A 10,743-nucleotide genomic window follows, 5' to 3' on the forward strand; every position below is an offset into this window, starting at 1 on the left:
CATTTGCATCTCCTAAATCTTCTATTCCATCTTCTTCCTCCTCTACAGAGTAATCGTAAACAAACGGATGTCTGATCAAACGATCAACAGTCCACCTACGGGCAGGGTCTCTCTCCAAACACTTTGAGAGAAAATCCTTAGCTTTATCAGACAAATGATCAGGGACATGAGGAACCGCACCACTATCACCAATGAGAGTAATCCAATCTTCCCAATCAAGCTCACCCTCCTCTTCCCAAACTCGTTTTCCTGTCAACATCTCAAGAACCGTGCAACCAAAGGCCCACACATCCGCACCATAGTCCAAAACCATGTCTCCTATAAGCTCCGGTGACATAAACCGTCTTGTGCCTCTCCTTTGACCCCATCCTTCACCGTACTCATCCGACCCTTTCCTCTTCGCTTTCCCAAAACCAGAGATCTTAGCAATAAACCCATAAGGTCTCCTCAGTCCAGACAAATCAGCAGCGAGCAAGATGTTCTTGGGCTTGATGTCGCAGTGTATGATCTCCTTTCCATGTGTATCCCTGAGACCAGACAAGATATCGACAGCGAATCTCTTCACATCGTTTTCTGGTAACCCTCTTCCTCTCTGGCTTTTGATGCTTTTCTCGAGGCATTGCCCTGGACAGTACTCAAGAATCGTGTTGTAAAGCATCTTCTTGGTGTTCTCGTCTACGTTTCCGTAGTAGGAGACAACGTACGGGCTATCTTGGAGACGGTGTAAGAATTTTCCCTCGTTCTTGAGACGTGAGGCTTGTGAGAATTCGGTGGTTTTTATTGCCATCTCGTTAGGGAGAGAGTTATCTTCTCCAATGGCTGTACTCACGGCTACGTGAACAGAGCCGTATGAGACTTTTCCACGAAAACGAGTCACGACCCACCACTCGGTATCTGGAACATTGTTGCTTATGATTGGTTGCTTCTGGAAAGTGTTCGTCTTGGAAGATGAATCAGCATCGTCCTCTGTTACGCGGTCTGTTTTTAGCTTCTTGTAGGGACGGTTCGAGTCGTAGTCGTCGTGCCACTGACCAAATCGGCTACTGTTATTAGAATTAGACATCGATCTCTTCATCTTTCTCACTCTAAGATTTTCGATTTCTCTCTCTCTCTATCTCTTTTTGTTTTCTCAGAATTTTGATTGTCAAAGGATTAGGCAGAGAAAGGGGAGGCGAGAGGTGGTTGTGTTTATAATCTGTGGTTTGGAGACTACTTGGGCTCTAAGTTTCCTTTTACCCCTCTTTATTTCCTTTTTACAATTAGGTTTGGGGATATCCGATATCCAGAGCAAGGCCGAACCTTAGGTTCGGTGATTAGTCCAGCTGGTGGACGGTTCGGATCAATGTTTCCATTTTTCAGTTGTCCGTTAGATATGCCACGTGTAATTTTTAGTTTCTAAATTTCCTCTTTTTCGACCCAAAAAAAAAAAAAAAATTTCCTCTTTTTGTTCTTTTAGTAATAGTGATTACTGACTACTACTATTTTACTTAGTTACGAATTTACAAATTGTAGTTATTAATCCGCCTAAAACACTGTTGATAAATATTGTTAAAATAAAGTAAATTACAAGTCCGGTAATACACATCACAATTTCACAACTATTGCTTCAATAAAAAATATTGCTTCAATAAAAAATAACTGAAATTCTTAACAAGGTTCATTTTTTGATAATATTGGGTAACTTCTTATAAACAAAATTGCTAAGTTCTAAACGCATAATCAAACTCACTTGCTTAATTCAAATACTGACATTGGTTCTACTTGGGTTTAGAGGAACTGAGCGCAAATAACAAACTTAAAGTAAGAGAAGTAATCAAAAGTACATTGAAGAAGAAAACAAGAGAGTTACTGGACTCAAAAGAACAAGTGCTGCAAAAGAGATTGAAGCGAGAGAAACAAAGGACAAAGAGCGTGTTTCTGAGTTTTGCTTTGTGAAGTAGCTAAACGACTTCATCTCTCTCTCTCTCTCACTCTCTAATTGTAGACCATATACTTAGGAGTTGCACTGAACTTCTGATATCCTTTAATGACTTTGTTCACTGCATCCAGAAAGTCTTTCTCAGTCACAGTCTTTCTCCTTGCTCTGATTGCATACATCCCAGCCTCGGTACATACACTTCTGATATCAGCTCCTGCAAAAATACAATTTAACAAAACCATAACTCAGAACAAATATCAAAGAGACTAAAGAGAGCATTAGAATCTGTTTGATGGTTGGGACTTACCGGTTGAGTTTGGGCAGAGGCGAGAAAGAAGTTCGAAACGGATGTCTCTTTCGCAGTTCATGGTTCTTGTGTGAATCTTGAAGATCTGTGTTCTGCTCTCCAGATCAGGAAGACCAAACTCAACCTTACGGTCAAGTCGTCCAGGACGTAAAAGAGCAGGGTCCAGAGTATCAGGCCTGGAATATAGAGTAAATACAGAGAGAAAAAACCAATGAGCCAAAGTGGTATAAAATTGTGTTATGTTGTGTATTTTAGCTCAATGCTGGTAATGGGATTGTAGACTGAACCTGTTTGTTGCCATAAGAACCTTGATGTTACCACGTGCGTCGAACCCATCAAGTTGATTCACAATCTCAAGCATAGTACGTTGGACCTCGTTATCACCACCTACACCATCATCAAATCTTGCACCACCAATGGCATCAACTTCATCAAAGAACACAATGCAAGCTTTTTTGGACCGTGCCATCTGAAAAGCGAGTATTATACAGTTTCAGAACACAATATAGCATCCTTGGCTAGATAAAATTCAGATAGTAAAAACGAGTTTTTGATAATTGATTACCTGAAACAGTTCACGGACCATCCTAGCTCCTTCACCGACATACTTCTGAACGAGCTCACTGCCAATAACCCTGATAAAGCAAGCGTCGGTTCTATTGGCCACAGCTCTAGCCAGAAGGGTTTTACCGGTACCAGGAGGACCGTAGCAGAGAACGCCCTTGGGAGGATCTATTCCAAGCTTTACAAATTTCTCTGGATGAAGCATTGGCAGTTCAACGACCTACAATCAACAAAGACAGCAAAAAAAAATTAAAGAACGTTCTTCCTTAAAAAAGCATACCGCAACAGCAAGTTTATAACTTTAGGCAATGAGAGAAGATAATGACACGAGATGATAAAAAAGTTCAACAAACCTCTCTCATCTTTTCAATCTGCTCCTTGCAGCCACCAACATCATTGTAAGTTACATCAGGTTTCTCTTCAACGGTCATCATGGTCACACTAGGATCGATTTTTGGAGGTAGAGGAATCTGTATCTGATATTTATTCCGATCAACTCTGCAGGAACAGTTCAAAAATGGACCGTTTTTGTAAGTTATCATCCATATGAGAAATGTACATAGGGAACTAATGGCTAGAAAAAATCTCAGTTCATAAACAGGAAAGAGGAAACATACCCCACGCGCATGCCTTCCTCAATGTCAGTGGGAGAAACTTTATCGCCAAGGCCAACGACAAACTGCAGTTAAGAATTAAAAACAAAACCTGTTATAATCACAAGTCGAAAGGCTTAGCTATGCAAAAACATCAGCTTGAGGATATAATGTACCTTAGCTATCTGTTTGACATTAATGACGTACTTAGCGTCTTCAGTGTTTGGACTAATTATCTTTGTACATCTCGCAACCTGGATAGTCAATAAAAAAACCGTTCACCTTATCCCTCCTTATATTTACACAATAGAGAAGAAGAAACTTCATCGAACTATGCTAAGAAAGAAAGCCTACCTGAAGAGGTTGCTCCTCTTGCATCATTTGTTTATCAGACACGAGATCCCATTGACTGGGAGGAGCTAAACCAGTATCAGACTCCTTGATACCTGGAAGTGAAAAGCTCATCAAGGTTTCCAATAATGCTCTTACTCATGCTATAAACAGAAGCACTAATCAAAGGTACAACAAAGAGTGTGCACATACCACAGAGATCGTTAATCCTCTTGGCGAGCTCCTTGATTTCTTTCTCTACTTTCTTTATAGGTGCAGAGTAAGGCCCCAACCCCTGCAAAAGGAACGAGATTTATGAAGAACAAATATGAAGAGAGACAACATATACAACCAAGTCTGTATGACTATGAATGTTGCAACGCGAAACTACTCATATTCTAACACAAAACTAAAACTAAATATAGACCAAACGTAGCTCGAATCACTCCAGACGAAACATCAATTTGCCAGAGAGGCGAGACCTAGCAAACAGGTTCAATAGCAAGAAATAAGGAACCAACCACTCGTTCGAGAAACCAAGTGTAGCGAATTTGACTATCATAGACTCGCCTAAAACTGGATCCGACCATAGAAGAGTGAAAATTCTGAGAGGGAAGCTTACGTAAGTCTTGAGGAGAGCTATGTCATCTTCGTCAAGCGGGCGAGGATTCTTCTCGTCTCTGATCTCATCTTCGATATCTCTCACCATTTTTTTTCTGGTTTTCGGTCGGAGCTTTGAGATTCAATTGGAATTGAAATTTACGCTTTTCTTGCCGGAGAGGAAAGAAACTATCTTTTTCCGAAGTCCGAACGGTTTAGTATCTGTAATCCGAGTTATAGAACCATACGTGCCGCTCGCACGTGTAAATTGGGCCGTAAGCTGGGCCCGTATTAGCCATGCGTGCCGCTCGTACGCAACAAGATTTCTTCACTAAACGTAATAAGTTTAAATGTTGTCCAAAAAAAAGAAGTAATAAGTTTAAATAAATATTGAGAGATTTTCAGTAACCATAGCCCTGCAGTGAATCATTTACTATTTGCAGATGATTCTCTGTTCTTTACATTGGCTAATCCAAAATCAGGCAGAGCTATTAAAAGAGTCATCTCGTTGTATGAAGCAACCTCAGGTCAAGCAATAAATACCAATAAATCTGCAATCACATTTGGATCTCGAGTTCATCATAATGTGAAGACACAAATGCGTAGTCTATTGGGTATCTACAATGATGGTGGAGGAGGCAAGTACCTTGGAATTCCAGAGATAGTAGGGAAAAAAAGGCAGATCTCTTTCAATACATTTTGGAAAAGGTTCAAGCTAAAACATAAGGTTGAGATAAAAAATTTCTATCACATGGAGGTAAGGAGATATTACTAAAATCAGTAGCTATCTCAATGCCAGTTTTCTCGATGAATGTGTTCAAACTTCCCAAAGGAATTTGTGAGGAAATAAATGGTATCTTAGCCAGATTTTGGTGGGGTAAAGGAGGCGAGACAAAAGGAATGCATTGGTTTTCTTTGAACCGACTATGTACACCAAAAAAAGAGGGAGGATTAGGCTTCAGGGATTTTGAAAATTTCAATCTAGCTTTACTTGGAAAGCAAGTTTGGAGAATTCTTCAAAATCCTCATTGTTTAATGGCAAGAATCATCAAGGGAATATACTTTGCTGATAGTAATGTCTTAACTGCGAAGCAAGGGCGGAAGAACTCTTATATATGGAAATTTCTTCTACAAGGTCGTGACCTATTATTGAAGGGGTTAAGATTCAACATCGGAAATGGGAAAACAGTAAGCGCCTGGATTGACCCTTGGCTCCCTACTACTCCACCCAGACCTCCTAGATCTTTGCAGCAATTTCCAGAACATTGTTTTGTCAATGAATGGATCTCTAATAATTACCTGTGGGATGAAGAAAGAATTCGAAGCCTGGTTGTTGAAGAAGATGCAAACATCATCCTTTCCATGAGAGTAAATTCTCGTAATACAAAAGATTTTTTGGGATGGCATTACAACAAATCTGGTCTATACACAGTGAAATCAGCTTATTGGGTTGCAACACATTCATCAACTACTACAAGACCACTCGCTCCTCCTGGTGACATCACACTTAAGGCCAAAATATGGAAACTACAGACAGTTCCTAAACTGAAACATTTCCTTTGGAAAATCCTCTCAAAAGCTATGGCCATTGGAGTCTGTCTTCGAAAGAGACACATCACAAGAAATTCTCAATGTCTGAGATGCCAAAATGAAGAAGAAACCATAGAACATATGTTGTTTGAATGCCAATATGCTCAAATGACGTGGAGAGCATCAGGATACCCAACTCTGTCCATACTAAATCCGGCATTATCTCTTGAAGACAGAATGGAGATATTACTAACGAGGCCAAGTTCAATGCCTCTACACATCCACCAATTCGGCTTTTGGATTCTTTGGAGATTATGGAAGAGCCGTAATGTACTCACCTACCAGAGGAAAACAATTCCATGGAAGCAACTAATACAAAGGGCAAAAGATGATGCAAAGGAATGGCAGGATACTGTTGATTCAGTCTCAAAAAAAAAATCAACTGCAACAAATAAATATGGTGCCATTGAGTCAACAACCGATATGGAAACGTCCCCCACAAGGATGGATTAAATGCAACTATGATGGATCCTATGTCTCAAGCAGAAGAACAAATAATGCAGGTTGGTTATTCAGAGATGAACAAGGCATTTTTCTAGGTGCAGGTCACGCAAAGCACTGGGCTGCAAATAATGCTCTTGAAAGTGAATTTCAAGCCTTACTATTTGCTCTACAAAACAGTTGGTGTAAAGGTTATCGACGAGTAATTTTTGAAGGTGATTCACAATCGCTGGTAAATCTTCTTACGGGGAAAATGATCAATTTTGGAGCCTATAATTGGTTATGGGAAATAAAGGAATGGTGCAAGAAATTTGAAGAAGTCAAGTTTCAATGGGTACCACGATCTGCAAACCAACCAGCTGATCTTCTCTCATAGCAACAAGCTTTTAACATCAACAGCTTTCATTTCTATGCTCTAGTTCCTACTATCATATCAAGTGTATTACATTATGACCATGTTTGCTCATTTTAATATATAGACGTTAAAAAAAATATATATATAGAGAGATTTTAAATAATTTAAAAATAATAGAAATTTAATATCTAAAGTAGTTTCATCTTGAATTTGAAATTGATAATGTAAATTTAATCATGTAAATTAAGTCATGTAAATTTAATAGAAAATTTAATGTATTTTGGTACTTTTTACTATAAAATATTTGAAATATATATACTGAACTTAATTTAATTTTAAAAATAACGTTCAGTTGAAAATATTAGGTTTTTATTTACACCTTATTTTTTCTTGAGTTTTTTTTTGTGAAATTTCAAAAGTAAATGTAGTAGATGACTACGTTACTATTCATAATTTGCTATATAAAAAAAATTACTATTTAAACATTATAGAATTTTCTTTAATATATTTTTACCCTTATACACTCATGTATATAACTCTTTCTCTCACTCTTTCTCATCTATCTTTTTTTTTCTTTTACTATAGTTTGAAGTCAAAACAACGACAGAAACAACAGTTTCTCTCACTTTCTCTCACATATCTCTTTCTTTCCTTTACTCAAATATTATAATGTTTATCTGCCCAACTATTGTTCTATGTGCTCTAATGGTGTAAAAGACTGATTTTTTTCGAACTTCTGCAGTATGACTTTTCTCAGGTTCGATTTTGATTTCTCCGAGAGAACTACAAAATTGTTGATCTTATCTAAATTAAAGTTATTTTAGTTTCGTCTCTTATTTTGAATTATATATCTGCTGTTGTAAATTAGAAATTATCTTTCTTCTCTAAAATTATAGATTTGTTATTGGGAGAAATATTGTTGAAGACGGAAATATCAATGAGTTACGTTGGAAAAATATTAATTTGAAAGTTAACAATCAACAATTTCATTACTCTGTTAAATAAAATATTAGAGATATATTTAAATGTTAATATCATCCAACAAATATTTTAACATACCCAAATAATATATATTGGATAATATATGATGGTTATCTTTGGATCTGAAAGTTGCACTCACTCCAAATTATCTTTGATATTTGAATTAGGTTTCTAAATTGAGTGTTAGATTGCTAATATATTTTATAAAGGATTACAAAATTTATTTACTATACCATATAAATATTTTGATATATCTCTAATATTCTACTTAACATGTTAATTATATTATTACATAAAATAGATTTTAATTAATACTCCATAAACCAAATATAGCAACTGAAATTAAGCACTTTAACAATTTATATAGTTTTATAATATGTTATGTAATTGTATAACTTATATGTTAACATGTATGAGATTAAAAGCAGTGCACTAAAGAATTATTTAGACTGCTAAAATTTAATGTAGTTGTATAACATCTATGTTAACAGGGTCTGATATAATCAGTTATCGAACCAAATATAGCAATTTAGAGGTGTTAAATAATGCATAATTTTTTTTTATTTTTAAGAATGCAGAAACTTATCATGCTAACAAAATATGTAGTTTGATAAAAAATTATGTAATTGAATAACTTATATGTTAAGTAAAGAAGAATGATGAGAGAGAAATTTTATTAAAAAAAATACTCGCGGAAGGGGTACATGGTAATAACACTCTCAATAATGTCAGACCAATATCACACCAATTCATTGTTTTTTTTTTATTTTGCTAATTTTGACCAGTCTTAAGATTTTCTAGCAAATTGTCTCAAATTTCAAACCTCTAATTTTTTTTTACATTCTTTTCTTATTACATATATGTGTATTGGGGAATCGGCTGGACTTGGTCAAACAAGGTCAACAGATTTTTTTAAGGCATATAAAAGCTTAACAATTCGACCAAAAAAGGTCCTAATTTTGCGCTTAGACCGACACCAAACGTTTTTTTATATAAGACCTTCTCATATAACAATCGGCAATCTGATTATGCAGAAGTATGAGGGTGTTCAGGAAGGGCCTAAACCAAGAGAAATTATACAGAGTGTGCGTACAGAACATGGTTGCGAGATCTCGTACGATCAAGCATGGGAGTCCAAAGAGTATGCAGAAAACGCTGTCAGAGGTATTCCAGAAAAAAGTTATGGCAAAATTCCAAAATACTTGCACATGTTGAAAGAAGCTAATCCGGGTACGCATACTCAATACGTAACTGATTCTGATGATAGATTCAAGTATCTGTTTATTTCATTTGGGCAATCGATCAGAGGATTCTACCAAGCAATTCGTAGAGTGATAGTTGTCGACGGTACTTTTCTGAAAGGTAAATACAAGGGAGTTCTGCTTGTTGCTACAACTTTAGATGGTAACTCGAATCTGTATCCAATTGCGTTTGGTGTTGTTGATTCAGAGAATGATTTGTCGTGGGAGTGGTTTCTAAGGCAACTAAACATAGTCATCGCAGATGATCAGACTTTGGCGTTTATTTCTGATCGAAATACTTCTGTCATTAAAGCACTTGCTAAAGTGTTTACGAAGTCTACACATGGAATTTGCATCCACCATTTACTGACTAACGTTGTCACATTTTACAAGACAAGGGGTTTGACTGGCTTGATTGCAAATGCGTCAAAAGAATATAGAGTTGCTGATTTTGAGAGAAAATTCAACGATATCAAGAATATTAGTCCGCTTGTTGGAAACTATCTGGTTGAGGCTGGTGTCGAAAAGTGGGCTCGTTGCAAATTTCCAGGATTCAGGTATGATGTTAGAACCACTAACCCAGCCGAATCGATTAATGCTGCATTGAAATCACCTAGAGAGTATCCAGTAATACCTTTGTTCGACAGCATAATTAAGAGAAATGTTGACCAAGTGGTTTTACGAGCGTGGACGGCTAAGCGCAAAGAACAAGGACCCTTTAACCATTGAGGTTGAGAAAAAGATTAGTAGGAGGATTGAAAAGGTTAAAACATTTATTGTTTATTCGGTAAACCAGTTTGAGAATCAATTTCTTGTTAGAGGTGAAAAAATCGACTGCCTTGTTGATTTAGACCTTAGATCGTGTTCTTGTGAAAAGTACGACTTGATGAAAATTCCTTGCAGACACGCCATTAAAGCAGCTTTTTCAGTGGACAAAGAACTACATCCACTCACTGATGACATGTACACTACTGCAGCATGGAAAAAGGCTTACGAGGAATGCATTAATCCAATAGGTGTTTCTGAGGATTCCTGGCAAGTACCGGTGGATGTTGAACACGCTAGAGTTCTACCACCAGAAACGCAAAGAGCAGCTGGTAGAAGAGAAAAACGACGATACGAGACGGTGGAGGACACAATATGCTCCTCGCAAGGATCACAAGGATCTAAGAAGCACAAGTGTAGCCGGTGTGGTGTTGCAGGTCACAAAAGAGGAACATATGACGTACCAATATAGACTACTTTTTATGTTTTAGTTCGAATGATGTAACAATTATGGTCGTTTGATTTTTGTTTTCTATGCTCTTTTGAGTTTTCTTTGCAACACTTTTTTAGTTTTATTCATGAGTTTTTAAATTTTCGATGCTGGTAGTTTTGATATTACAGCACAACGTTTATTGCGGGTGCAAATTAGAAAGCAATATCTGCTCAGTTGAGTGCCACAAAAACAACAAAAAAGAATTACCTTGTACATAATAGCTATATATAAAAAAAAATGCATTGTTATTATTGAATGAGGTGTAGCACCGTTGGTAATGTGTTTTGTCTTAATCCTCTCGGTCCCGTGTTCGAAGGGAAGGATATGTTTTTAACTAAGTAAAACAACATAAAAAAATAAATATATAATTATACACTGGGGGTGATAAGAGAATGAGGTGCATAGCACCGCTGGTTACACTATTTCACTCCTACCAAATTGCTCGTGAGTTCGAGTTGAATGGGTGATTTTTTTTAAAAAATCTCTAGATTCCATAACTAAATTCATGTAGCGGGATTGATATATAATAGTTTCTTCTTTCTCGTCGATGACCCCAGAACAACTA

The 10,743-nt window shown here is 36.8% G+C and overlaps 2 protein-coding genes across 2 annotated transcripts; both read right to left on the reverse strand.

Annotated features, from left to right (window-relative positions):
• Positions 1-46: 46 nt before the first annotated feature.
• LOC18026420 (mitogen-activated protein kinase kinase kinase 17) lies at positions 47-1,075 on the reverse strand (the record flags this gene model as incomplete). Its single annotated transcript, XM_006409653.2, has 1 exon — positions 47-1,075. A coding segment is annotated over exon 1 (1,029 nt), but the record flags the coding sequence as incomplete, so codon positions are not given.
• A 702-nt stretch (positions 1,076-1,777) lies between these two features.
• LOC18026419 (26S proteasome regulatory subunit 7 homolog A) lies at positions 1,778-4,499 on the reverse strand. The gene is made up of 10 exons (XM_006409655.2): positions 4,335-4,499; positions 3,926-4,007; positions 3,737-3,828; positions 3,559-3,636; positions 3,407-3,468; positions 3,143-3,287; positions 2,791-3,009; positions 2,513-2,694; positions 2,226-2,401; positions 1,778-2,132 (listed from the first exon to the last, which is right to left on the reverse strand). The coding sequence occupies exons 1-10, from the start codon at positions 4,419-4,421 to the stop codon at positions 1,975-1,977; spliced, it is 1,281 nt and encodes a 426-aa protein (XP_006409718.1). The 5' UTR covers positions 4,422-4,499; the 3' UTR covers positions 1,778-1,974.
• Between the last annotated feature and the right edge of the window lie 6,244 nt (positions 4,500-10,743).

Source organism: Eutrema salsugineum, unplaced genomic scaffold (assembly GCF_000478725.1).
Source record: "Eutrema salsugineum unplaced genomic scaffold, Eutsalg1_0 scaffold_103, whole genome shotgun sequence".
NCBI classification, from domain to species: domain Eukaryota; kingdom Viridiplantae; phylum Streptophyta; class Magnoliopsida; order Brassicales; family Brassicaceae; genus Eutrema; species Eutrema salsugineum.

Bases quoted from the DNA above. Each gene is read 5' to 3' on its own strand.
- LOC18026419 (XM_006409655.2), bottom strand. From the start codon at position 4,421: ATGGTGAGAGATATCGAAGATGAGATCAGAGACGAGAAGAATCCTCGC. The intron at 3,010-3,142 runs GTTTGTTGAACT...TGTTGATTGTAG, and splicing joins AGATTGAAAAGATGAGAGAG to GTCGTTGAACTGCCAATGCT. The intron at 2,133-2,225 runs GTAAGTCCCAAC...GTATTTTTGCAG, and splicing joins CCTCTGCCCAAACTCAACCG to GAGCTGATATCAGAAGTGTA.